The sequence below is a fragment of the Typopeltis vanoorti genome, chromosome 10 (genome assembly GCF_054136105.1).
Source record: "Typopeltis vanoorti isolate ZY-2024b chromosome 10, IOZ_Tvanoo_1.0, whole genome shotgun sequence".
NCBI classification, from domain to species: Eukaryota; Metazoa; Arthropoda; class Arachnida; order Uropygi; family Thelyphonidae; genus Typopeltis; species Typopeltis vanoorti.
In genome coordinates this window covers 83,489,012-83,503,034 of record NC_143558.1, presented here as the reverse complement: position 1 = coordinate 83,503,034, position 14,023 = coordinate 83,489,012, and the positions used below count along the sequence as shown (strand labels likewise).

At 37.4% G+C, this 14,023-nt stretch overlaps 1 protein-coding gene across 2 annotated transcripts in view; it reads right to left on the bottom strand.

Moving 5' to 3' along the window:
* Positions 1-14,023, bottom strand: part of LOC150102550 (cytoplasmic dynein 2 light intermediate chain 1) — a 372,826-nt gene that overhangs the window by 121,310 nt on the left and 237,493 nt on the right. For both annotated transcript variants that reach the window (XM_090398816.1, XM_090398815.1), the window contains one exon: positions 8,598-8,755. In XM_090398816.1, coding sequence (XP_090254942.1) covers positions 8,598-8,755 — 158 coding nt within the window. The remainder of the gene's footprint in view (positions 1-8,597; positions 8,756-14,023) is intronic.

The window sequence follows — 14,023 nt, the reverse complement described above, 5'->3', positions numbered from 1 at the left end:
ACCACTACTGCATACTTCATGATCCCTGTATTTTCTTTCTATGTAATCTTGGATAGTATATTAGAATTAGTTGCCGGCTGGCGCAGTCATTAAATAATACAAATTTGTCGGCAAACGAATTAAAATAATAACAAATAAAATACTAAAATAAATAATAACTGATAAAGAAAGTTTAAGAATAAGAGATTAAGACACTAAAGACCCAGAGAAGAAAATATAACACCCCCATACTTCAAATTTTTACTGACGATCCTTTATCTCCCTCTAGTATAGTTCCACTAATACAGAATGCAATCTACCATTAGTGGATTCCAAATTTAAAGACCTTATATTTAGCTGCACTAAAATGATATACCCATTCCAATCTATCAAGCTTATTTAAATCCTCCTGGACCACCACATTGGCACTATTACTAATAACCCTCATAATTAAATTTAATGGAATTAATACAGCACAGAGAAATAATTAAACAGGTTCAATTGTTCCAATATTCTGTCTCTGTCACAGAGGCATCTTCAGGAATCTAATATTAAGATTGTAATAACACATACAAAAATATGCACAACAATAAACAAAGAAAGTAGACTGTTTTAAGCCTAAAGTCTTATTGGGGGGGGGGACACCTATGGATACTGTTGGCAAGCCTTAACTGTTGGGCAGGAGGCCTATGAATTAAAGTCTCCCAAATATTGGGAAGTTTTATATGATGATATGTATTTAGATCAGGCTGGTTTTTTAAGTCTGTTAGTGATTCTAAAATATAAAATACTGATTCTAGTTTTTTTTTCCATCTGATTCAGTGCAAGGTGTCCAAAGCATGGTAAGCAAGGCCTTACTGGCCATAGTCATGGTGGTGGATGTATTTCTTGTGTTCAACAAGGTGATTGTTGGCAGATCTCCCACTTTGACCATAATACAATAGTTGAAACAACAAGGAAGGATTTGACTGGTGACATACAGCTGTTTGCTGATGATGCAAAGATAGGCAGGGTAATCAGGAATATGACTGATATGCAGCACTTGCAGAATGATTCGAATAGTCTGGAATTGCGGGCATGGAAAAATGGGTGTCAGTTCAACGTCAGTAAATGTAAAGTCATGACTTTTGTGTGATTAGATATCCAATGTCTTATTATATTGGTGGAATTATGCTAGAAGAAACGGATCAGGCCAGGGATCTTTAAGTGTTAGTAGATAGCTAGTTGAAGTTCAGGGGCCATGTAGCAAAGATTACAAATACAACTCAAAAGATAATTGCAATGCTGAAACGAACTTTCACATGTAAAGGTAAGTATGTCATTTTGTCTATTTACAAGGACTTGATAAGATCTAATTTGGGCTATTATGAGCAGGTCTGGTCTCCTTGTTCCAGTTGTGATCTTGATACAGTAGAGAGAGAGAGTAAAAATGATAGTAGGATTGTGGAATACTCATTATGAAGACTGATTGAGAATTTGTAGGCTGCAGACACAAGCAAACAGGAGAAAGGGGGGGGTGATATGATTGAGATTTATAAACTTCTGAAAGGACCATACAGGATTTCAATTGACAGAATTTTTTATTTTATAAAAGGTGGGGAAAGGACAAGAGAGCATCCTTGGAAGCTGAGAATAAATTCAGCTAAGAAGGGGACAAAGACTAGTTTTTCTCTCATAGAATAGTGCGTGATTGGAATGGATTGGATGTTGTGTGTGCAAGCAGTGTGAATGAATTCAAAAAGTATGAGAGCTGGTGTGTGTGTGTGTGTGTAGTATGTGGCCTCCCTCAATGAATCTTAGACTCACTGGAGGTCTCTTAATAATAATATGTTGTACATTAGGTCTAGCAATTGCATTTCATTTGGTGTGACAGCAAAATTGTGGCAGAGGCTTAGGGCACTGATGGAATTTTCGTTGAAAGATAGATTCACAAGAAATGCCATCACCATCTCCTACATCCAAGGACTTCTTGTAGAAAGGTTTATATGTTGGTAACACATGACTATTAAATTATTTAAGAAATTTGCAACATACACTAGAATATTAATTAAAATAAACTTTAATAAATACTTCCTATATTTCGGCAATGTCACACTGCCATCCTCATGGGAACATACAGCTATGACACGTGCACGCAAACACTACAAAAAGCAAATGAGGTAGAAGAAATTCCACTGTGGTTCTCAACCAAATTGACTACACAAGTAAGCTTAATGCTTTATTATTAGATCAGGCTACCTACCTTCCTATTGAATATAATCCCACCAGCTCTCAAATCAGAGCACTCCATAGGCTCCTTAAGACAGTCACTTCTTGGCCTGTGGAAGTTACCAACAAACTAAAACCTTTTAACCCTAGACCCCCCCCCTCCCCCAAATATATGGACTTCCAAAAATACATAAACAAAATGTGCCATTACGTCCCATAGTGGATGGCATTGATCCCCCCCCCCCCACATATAAATTAGCCAAACATTTAGCCACAGCGCTCACACACTATACTGGCAACACACCATCACACATAAAAAACTCAGCCCACTTCAAAGCCAGCATAGAAAACCTCTCACTCCAACATACTGACATAATGGTCAGTTTTGATGTCTCCTCCCGATTCACAAATGTCCCACTCAAGGAAACCTTAGAGCTCATCCAAGCCAAATTTCCTCCCGATATCTCAGCACTATTTCAGTTCATAATGAACTCAGGCTATTTCATTTCATTTCAAGGAAAATTCTACAAACAGATAGAGGGGACAGTCATGGGTTCACCACTCTCCCCACCCTTGGCCAACTTTTTTATGGAGACTCTTGAAGAGAAAGTCTTAAACTCTGCCCCACAAAAACCCAATGTTTGGCTTCGCTACGTTGATGATGTGTTTGCTATTTGTCCACATGGCTCAGATACACTACACTCCTTCTTAACACACATAAACAACCAACACCTCGGAATTCAGTTCACCTTGGAAAAAGAGGAAAGTAACAGCCTCCCTTCCCTAGACACTCTAATCACTCGCCAGCCCGATGAATCCTTGGTTTTCTCTGTTTATAGAAAACCCACCCATACTGGCAGATACATTCACCAGCAACCCCCCCCCACACACACACATACACAACAATATGGGGTTATTAAAACACTATATTACAGGGCAAAATTAATCTGCTCAGATGACAATGCCCTAACTACTGAACTAAACGACATCCTTAATACTTTCTTAGCCAATGGCTACAACCCCCAAAAAATCCAAAAAAATATTAAAACCAGTAAACCACAACCCCCACACACACACTAAATCCATCACCATTCCCTACATCCAGGGCACCTCTGAAAAAATAACCCAAATCCTAAAAAAATATGACCTGACTTCTTGTTACAAACCATATAAAAAATTGGCATCCCTTATCCGCTCCACCAAAGACCAACCACTTCCCTTAGACCTACCTGGGGTATACCAGGTCCTTTGCAGCTGTATACTGTCCTACTTTGGCCAAACAGGCAGGAAGCAAATATCAGAATTTCAGAACACAAGGACTACATCCGGTTTCACCAGTACAGCCACTCTGGGCTCTCAGACCATGCTCTGGATACCTACCACAGAATACACTAGAAGAAAGCCAAAGTAATACTCCGCAGCAAGTTTAAGTTATGAAAGATTATTCACAGAATCAGCCTCAGTCTAAAAAAAAATGTTCCAAACCTCAACAAATTTGGATGCATGAGACTGCCCCAAATTTCGGAGACTTGCATCATGAGAACATCAGCCCAACAGCCAAGACAACTAATATAACCTGCTAGGGGGCACCATTAGGACTTTAGGAACAACAGTAGTCCTCTCTTCTACCACATTTGCTTTTTGTAGTGCTTGCGTGCACGTGACTGCCGAAATATAGGAAGTATTTATTAAAGTTTATTTTAATTAATATTCCAGTATACGTTGCAAATTCCTTAAATAATTTAATAGTCATGTTCATGACACATCGGAAAAAAATAGCCAGGTCTTTAAAAAAGTATAACCTCTACACAGCTTTTAAGCCTCGCAGGAAACTTGCTTTCCTTCTCTGTTCTACCAAAAATCAGCTCCCTCCTCTCTCTCTCAGTGCCTGGAGTATACAAAGTACCTTATTCCTACAAGTTAGCTTACTTTGGACAGACTGGTAGATCCACTATCCATGTAGATGAACACAAATCATACATCTGCAATCATGGCTATAGTCAATCTGGCCTTGCAGACCATGTATTAGATACAACTCACAGATCTTCTGGAAGAAAACCACAATGCTTCACCAAAGTAAATTTAAAAAGGAAAGACTGTTTTTTAATCTGCAACAGCACTCAGAAATCAACTAATTTAAATAAATACAGAGGCATAAAACTTCCCAAAATTTGGGAAACGATAATTGTCAGAGGTCCCAGTTTACATCCTAGGCTGCCTACAAACAGCCATGGAGGGTGCACCGCCTAGACAGGACATGTATCGTTAAGTATTGTGTTAAGTCGCCCATATGTTTCGTTAAGTATTGTGTTATCTTTGTGTGTGTGTGTGTGTGTTACAAGTGTTAGTTGTACTCCCTGAAGATGTCTTAGTGACTGAGATGAAATATTGGAAGCATTAAAATTAGTTTTTAATCCTTTTCTAGTGCGGTCAATACTCTATTAAACCTCCAAAATGATGTCCTCCCAGTGCTTAAGCCTTAACACATGAATATATTCTTTATCCTCTGTAGAAGAACAGAAAAGAAGAGAGCCTGAGCCAGGGAGAAAGAGGTAGAAACCGAATTTTTTTAGAATATTAGTAATTTTTTTTTGGAAACAGTTTTAACATACAGAACAGTTATCTTATTCAAATTTTTCAGAGAGTTATTTAAGAACAGATATTTAGCATTTTTTTTAAGAGCTGATGTATTGCAAGAGTTTCAAACACCAAACTTATGGCTAGGACAATGATAGCCTACATGAAGTCAAGAGGATAAAAAAAATTTAGATAACATAACTTCTTTGGATAAGGAAATTGTAATGAAACTCTACATCTTTCATAAGGCCACAAAATATTATGCATTGTCAAAATTCGCTTAAAATTTTTCTATCATTTATTGTATTGGTGCTTCTACACACTGCTAAATATCTGATCAAAATTATTATTATTATGGTTATTATTAAGAAAGACTTCCAGGGATTTAGGGACTTATTGAGAAAAACCATATATAACTTACCCTAGCTATCATACCTTTCTTGAATTCATTCATAGTGCCTGCACTTACAATCTCCAAAGGTAATCCATTCCAATCACACCTTTCTTCACTGAATTCATTCTCAACTTCCATAGATGCTCTTTCATCCTCCATAAAATGAAAAATTCCACCTTCTAGTTTCCAGTATGAAAGCCTGTGTAGCTCAGTGGATGTGGCGTTTGCACACCATGGTGCTGGCCGCATGAAGGAAGACTTGGTTTCGAGTCTAGTCAGCGACTAGAGGAAATTTTTCTAAGCCTTTTTTCGACCGGTTCCCGAGTTAGTCGATCTCTGGCACGGGCAAGCGGGTTTTTCGTCCCGTAAACTCAAGAAAATCAACCGTAGAACCCACATTATTTCAGACAATAAATATATTGTGTTAGGGTTAGGGACCACGAGATGGCGGCACATTTGAGCTGTCTCTCTTCACTGCGTACCGCTTAATTAGTGATAGCCTTGGGCCATCTATCTCTGATTGGTACCAGTGGAGATTGAACTGCCCACTCAGTCTCCAAAAGTTAGATAGGGCTAAATGGCCTCACCTACTCCCGTATACGGGAATAAAAAAGCGTTAGCTGATTTTTTTTTTTTTTTAAGTTTGTAAGTCTTAATCATATCACCCCCTCTTTCTCTGTTTGCTAGTGTCTGTGGTCCACAATATCTCAATCAGTTTTTATAATCTGTATTCCACAAACCTAATATAATCTTTAACACTCTCCCTAATAGAACTACTCTATTAGTTCTTTAATAGAGTAGAGTAGAGTACAAGGCCTTGAAGAGGCAATCTCTTTATCCTTACATATTAAGATTTGTTTATGTTTTGCAATTATCTTCTGAGTTGTATTTGCAATATTTGCTATATGGCCCTTGAACTTCAACTCCCTGTCTACTAAAACTCCAAGATCCCTAGCCTGATCAGTTTCTTCTAGCATTAACCTGCCAATATACAGTAATACAGAATCGGATATCTCATTATAAAGATCATAACTTTACGTTTACTAACATTGAACATATAGCCATATTTACATGCCCACAATTCCAGCTTATTCAAATCATTCTGCAAGTGCTGCATATCAGCCATATTCCTGATTACCCTGCCTATCTTTGCATCATCAGCCAACAGCTGTATGTCACCAGTTAAATCCTTCCAAATATCATTAATGTGGAGGTTGAATAACAATGGACCAAGGACTGATTTCTGTGGCTCATCACTAGTCACCTTAGACCTTGCAGACTCACATTGCTCAAGGTACTTCTTGATATCAGTCAGTCAGCCATCTTCTAATCCACACTAATATTTTATAATCTAATCCCATATTCTCTAATTTATGCAACAGTCTTCCAATGCTGTATTCTGCCAAAAGCCTTAGCAAAGTCTAAAGATATTATGGTGTATTATCCATTCTAACAAGTAATATTATTATAAAATGTGAGCAAGTTACTCAAACATGACCATCCCTTAGTAAACTCATTGTAAAGTAATGATTCTCTGTTAATCCATTTCTTTATACAAGTTTTTACTAACTTTTCCAAAATCTTCACCACTACCACTACAGAGATACTGACAGGTTGACACATCAGTTTTTGCACTACCCTTGTGCAATGGGAATGGGATACATTATTTTTATTCCTGTGGAATCTTCTGTTCTGAGAATCAAATTATATAGCTGAACAGTTTGTGCAGCTGAACACGTTTTTAGAATCCATGCTGATATCCCATTAGCTCCTACTTCTGAATTCTTATTCAGGGGTTGTGCAACAGCTCTAGTATCTCCTCCTCCTCATTATTATTATTATTGCACCCTCCATGGAGTCGGCAGACTCACTGCGGGAAGTTCAGTAAACTAACAATATATTTATCATACCGAATCTTAAGATCCTTAACATCCCTTACATTAACAACACATTCTGATAATGGGTTCCATGCACTGACAATTCTCAATGTCAAAAATCTACTCATCACACCCCTCTTCACCACATTTTTACATAACTTCCAGGTATGGCGTCTCATTTTCCCCCCCTCTTGTCTTCTGCTCTTTTTTATAATCCCATACACCTGAATAATTTCTTCAACCAATGAAGAGGTAGCAGTGAGCTCAATGTTGCATGCAGAAGTGATTGTTCAACTAAAGTGTTAACTTTAGTTGAACAATCACTTCTGCATCTGTCATATGCATACACTATTAACATTCAGCAGAGTTATTCTTTCATACTCATTTTTTCTTTTACTTGCAGCATAAAAAATAGAATTCTTTTCTTTTTTTTGGTTTTAAACTTGCAGAGCCAGTTTGTTTTCAATCTCAGAGTTATCTTTTTGTACAACAGTTCTAACTCTTCTGGTCTGCTCCTTATAATTTTCATAACTGACATCATCCTTATTCCCACAGTGGTCCTTTCACGTAATCTTACATAATCTTTTGTCTTACAAATCTCTTGCTTAATAAGATTGCACATCCATTTCACCCCTATCCTATTTATTCTTCAAAACTCAAGGGACACATTCAGATGCTGCATCATTTAAATATTTTTAAATGCTTCCCATGTCTTGCTAATGCCTTTCTATCTAGCAGCAATACATGGGACAGAAATTAATATACTCCTCAGTTGGTAATAATTTCCTGCTTTTGTAGTTCAGCATGTAACCTTTACTAAACAGAACATCCATAAACTTAAGCACTTCACCATGTCAGTACAGCATGATCACAGTCACCAACACTATCATCCGATCTAACACTCTCTGACCTTGAGTTCTTTCTGCCACATACTGCTTGATGCAGTTATCTTGCAACAGCTCAAGAAATTTGGGTTCTTGCTACTCATGAGATTTCACTGCTGCCCAACCAGTGGGCCAATAATTAAAGTCAACCCTGATGATTATTCATTTCATACCCATGGTGTTTATTTTCTAATGCATTTCTCACTGGCAACCAATTCACTAGGTCTGTAACAACACCACACTATGTATTTGACTCCACCTCATGACAGATGGCTTTAAACTTCTCACATGGAAAATTGTTACTAGTATTACAGTCATAGCTTTCTACTCTAAATGAACTCAAATCATCCAATAACATTAGCAGCATGCCCCCTCTCTCTTATCCTATCTAGCCTTCTTAAAAATATTGTACTCTTTACACTTATTTCACTTTACACTTTACATTTATAAAGAATACAAATGAATCCAAAATATCTTAACAGTGAGATTTGATGTTACATCATTGTTTATTAACATGCTGTTACAGGATACACTTCTACTTTTGAAGAAAAAAAAATATATATGGTTGAATAACAAATTCGATAAGATTATTCATCTTATCGAATTTGTTATTCAACCATATATTAAGAAAATGCAAATCTTTACTGTATTTCAATGATTAAATAATTTAGAAAATACCTGAAAGGAGTTCCAAATGAGAGGTTACTAATTATAACTCTTCCCTTGTTTATCAGATTTTCAGACTTTAAACTGATAAAATGCAGTGCAGCACCATTCACATGAGCTATATATCGCAAACATCTGCAAATTATCTTCTTCTTTTCTGGATCAAAGTCCTTGAAAGATATAAATAATTTCCAGATGTAAAGACAAATTACGAAAATACAGTAAGAGAACTTAGTGAAATGTCAGATAATGATATAATGAATTCTTAAACAGATAAAACATTGTTTTATTAGCAACAAAAATTTTGGCTTAGTATGGAGGGAGCTTTGATACAATGATAAGTTACAATAAGCCAAAATAAACAGAAGGGAATAATATGCTTAAATTTAATTATAACAAAAATTCACATGATCTACAAGGCAGTGAGGAAGATTTAATTTGCCATTAGAGTTCAGTAGGTCACAGATAATAGCAACATATAAATGCTAGAAAAAAAAAATTAAGATTCTTTCCGAGTGTTTACTGATGACCCAAGGGATAATTTTTATTTATATTTGGTTAGTAACACAGCATAATCACAGTGCTCTTTGTAAAGGCACACTATTAAAGAACAGCTCTTGTGAAGAAATTTGGTTTTATTCAAATGACCTTTATGTCTGCCAGCAGCAGCAAAGTCAGCAAGACCAGGCTCATCAGACAAAGTATCTGATGCAATCTTAGTGCTCTTTCAAGCAAACAAATGCTGATCTTCCCTTGTGCATAGTAAAAGAGACAGCAAGAACTAGGCACATGGTAAACCTCTTCATATGAATGGACCTTACTTGTCTTTAAGAAAATGAAGGATAGAAAATAAGCAATAACATTTTAAGAAGAACATGGCAATTCACATCTTCTCATCACAAAAGGTGTGTGTGTGTGTGTGTGTGTGTTTTCTATGAGATGTGGCTTTAATGAAATTTAACACCTGATGTAAAAGTCCTTCTGTGGAATAAAAGATGTGAGAGCATAGCAGATTAAGGTTTTGAGAGTATTTGACTTTTGCATAGGATGATGAGAATCGTTAATCTTTCGTGTTGGTTTTCTTTCTGATAAACTGAAGCCTGCCATGTGGTTATGATACTTAGTATGAGGAAGTTTAGAAGGGGAAGACAGTTACTGTCCATTTCTAATGTAAACTACATTATATGGCAGATAGAGTTGAACTTTTGCAGATATTCTGAAAGTTCTGAGTGCAAGAAATAACAGTTCGCAAAAAAATATTGTATAACAATGTATCTGAACCAAAGGTCAGGAAATAATAGAAATACCGTTTAATGTTCTGTATATATAGTAATCTACCATTTATCCGACCCTTCAATTATCCAAACTGCGAGGTCCGATAACTGAAGGACTATAACATGGTGCTCTACAGAGAAGTTGGTTGACATGCACGGGTTGGTTAATTGAAAGGTCATTGTTTTGAAGGTCAGATAAATGGTAGATAACTGTAGTAGTAGTAGTAGTGGTGGTTGGCAAATGCAAAAATGATAGGCACATGCATAGTTCTTCCTTAAATCTGTTTATGTAATTTGGTTTGATATTTAACATAGCAGCATTGACAGTAAACTGAGATAATTTTTAAAATAGTAGAGAAAAATATTTTTCAGTGATTCTGTATCATCAGCCTTCTATCTGTCTATCTATCTATCTATCTATCTATCCATATAATGTTCCTCTGTTGATTTTTCTGGTTGAGAATATCTGCAAAAGTTCAACTCTATCTGGTGACTGTAGATCTGCATAAAGGATTTTATTCGTGATTTTAGGTGGGGCCACCATGTTTTCATTGATTCTGTATTCTCTTTTGAGTGAGTGAGGTTAGTTATTAAATCCTGAGTGCTTATTATATAATCTGAATCTTTCAGGAGGATAATGTTGAAGATCCAGTAGGCACTTCCTGATTTGGATGCTTTCAAAGATAATGAAAGTTGCAGCTGGATGAAGCAAAGATCTGAGATGTAGGAAGGAATGTGCGAGACGTTTCTAACTAGAGGAACAGTATGTCTGGAAATGTAGTATCTGTCCAGTCGGACTTGGTAGAGAGGCCTATTGCTGTGATTGCTGACCTCCATGTGTAGGACCTCTTATCTGGATGTTGATGTTGAAAGATGTCAATGAGTTCATTATCATTTACCACTGATATAATCTGCCAGGTGGCCAAGGTGTTGCACCTGTGTTCATATCGCTCCTGCCTTTTTCCCACCTTTTAAATGTTTGTCCACAAAGAAGGACTTGCATTTTTATATAGATATATTCTCCAATCTGAGTATCCACCAGCTGTGCATGCATAAGTGTAATGATAAGTGATTTATGACAGTTTCTTTTTCCTGTTGGAGTAGTTCCTATCTATCTTTAACTTCAATGCCATAATTCCCTTCTCGTCATCTGCACTAGCTGAACTCCCCACCTGCAACTATCGCCAGCAAAGGATTACCTGCCATGGCAACTGCACATTCCTGTACTACCACTGACTCAGCAAACAAAGACCCCCCCCCCCCTACAACTTCGGACCCGGAAGGAAGAGCAACATTCACAGAAGCAATAGACAGAGAAAACAGGTCAGTCAATTCAAAATCTTATGCTAATGTTGTATCTAATGGAAATATCCTGTCATCCCCCCAAAACACCGATCTCACACACGAATGCGACATCAGCCAGCAGTAGACCAATTAACACAAAAATAACTACCATTGTTACCGTCATTTCCTGAAAAAATGGAACTGTTGTTTTGGCCACCAAAGAAAACATCCCATTAGAGGAGTATCTGATGGTGATCACCAAAATTGTACCAGCAAAAAATATCACTGATGCCTCCCGCATAGCTGGTACTGTGCAGGTATATTTCAGGCACATCTCGTGGGCACAAATAATACTACAAAAAGGTGTTGATATCGGCATCTATCACTTCGAAGCAGCACCAACAGCACTGGCCATGACAAAAGTAACGGTATCAAACATTCCTGCCTGAAATTCCTCATCAACTCATCAGATCCATGATATCAAGATACAGTTCTGTCACAGGAAAAATACACACATTGTCAGCAGCCATGTAAAAGCCTGAATTCTCCCATGTCAAAAGCTTTCGAAGACAAGCATTAATGCACTTTCCAAACAATGACACACTACAAAACCTGCCAAAGTTAATCAACACAGACATAAATGGAATCACCTACACTTTCTACTTATCTTTCTCATCACAGTGCTTCTTCTGTCATGAAGAGGGTCATATTAGGATGTCCCTATATTTCCAACAATTCATCAACAAATATTCTAGGCCCAGAATAGTAAACCACTTGAACAGAACAACATCGTACATGAAGAAAATCAAAGCATAGGAAAAAAGCAAACCGAAAATCCTATCCCCATCACGAATTTCAGAGCCAAAAAAATTCCGAACTGGAAAAGACAAGGTTCACGTCATTCTTGAATGCCTGCTGAGTAATGAGATCCAAAGCTCTGATAACGAAGTCGCACAGTACGCAACACTTAACAAATAGCATGAAATCATGGATCCTCCTAACAGAGATGACCAGGATGAACTAATTATAAGCAAACCCTGGGCACAACAGCTAGAATCACCAACCCAGGTTCCCACTAGTTCAGAACCTCATTCAATAGAAGAAACTCAGAATGGTCTTGCATCACCTGCAGCCAGCCAAGGAGGAACAGGGTTCCCAGATGATGCAGAAACTGTACTTCCACACAACGACATAGAAGAGGAAGAAACTGAGGGGAAATTTCCCCACACTGACAGTCCTATAACCATGAAGCAGCTGTTATCCTTCATACATAAAGTGCGAAGCTCTAATCACAAATTAACTACAGCCCTTAAATACACCACAAGAATCCCAGAACTAATATCTCAACTTCAAGATCTACACTCGAAACTGAAATGTAAAAAGAGCAGAGCAGAGGTTAATAGGAGCAAGTGAATCTGCTACCTAATTAATGGCCTACAAACACAATACCAGGCCCAATATTAGATTCAACTTACAATTAAACTTTCATAAACATAATGTCGTTGAGTCTTTTTTCTCTCAATTTCACGCAACAGAACAGTCCATGACCAGGTACAGAAATATCATCTAGGTCTAATACTTCTGCAAGAAACAAATATCAACTCCTCATTCAATTTATCTAGAAAATGGGCAGGGTAGCCTTATGACCTACATCACTCTGCAACCCAACAACACCATGGAGCAGGGGTTAGCATAGGTGTGAACAACATCGATCTCCCTACAAATTGAAAGTGATTGCAGATATAACAGGATATGACTTGTATGCTCGCATAAAAGCACCCAGTCATAATACCCTGCATGTGTTCAATATCTACATATCACAGCAGGATGCTCTGGCATCACAAATCTTGGACTTCATTCAAAACCATCTTTCCAGTATTGACCAAGAACATATCAGAATCATGGAGACTTTAATTCACTCTTGACCAAGAAAAAGACAGACTTCAATGTGCTGAACATCATAGTTCATTAATAAACATACTACAAACACTGGTAAATGATAATGAACTCACTGACGTCTTTTGGCATCAACATCCAGATAAGAGGTCCTACACATGGAGGTCAGCAATCACAGCAACTAATAGGTCTTTACCAAGCCCAACTGGACAGATATTACATTTCCAGACACATTGTTCCTCTAGTTAGAAACATCTCACACATTCCTTCCTACATCTCATATCATTGCTTCATCAAGCTGCAACTTTCGTTATCTTTGGAAGCATCCAAATCAGGAAGTGCCTACTGGATCTTCAACAATACCCTCCTGAAAGATTCGGATTGTATAGTAAACACTCAGGCTTTAATAACTAACATCCAGATAAGAGGTCCTACACATGGAGGTCGGCAATCACAGCAACTAATAGGTCTCTACCAAGCCCAACTGGACAGATATTACATTTCCAGACACACTGTTCCTCTAGTTAGAAACATCTCACACATTCCTTCCTACATCTCATATCATTGCTTCCTCAAGCTGCAACTTTCATTATCTTTGGAAGCATCCAAATCAGGAAGTGCCTACTGGATCTTCAACAATACCCTCCTGAAAGATTCAGATTGTATAGTAAACACTCAGGCTTTAATAACTAACCTCACTCACTCAAAAGGAATACAGAACCAATGAAAATATGGTGGCCCCAGTTAAAATCACGAATAAAATCCTTTACACAGATCTACAGTCACCAGAAAAATCAACAGAGCAACATTAGAATCTGACCACTTGAAGAACAACTCCAGTATCTTCCCAAAGAGAGACCTGAATATCATTCAGCCCTCCAAGCCATGCAAAGACACAGAATTATTTGCAGACTGTGCCCTACTTAGATCACAGCACACACAAATAAATCTTTCACATGCATCCACAAAATATTTTTTCTCTTT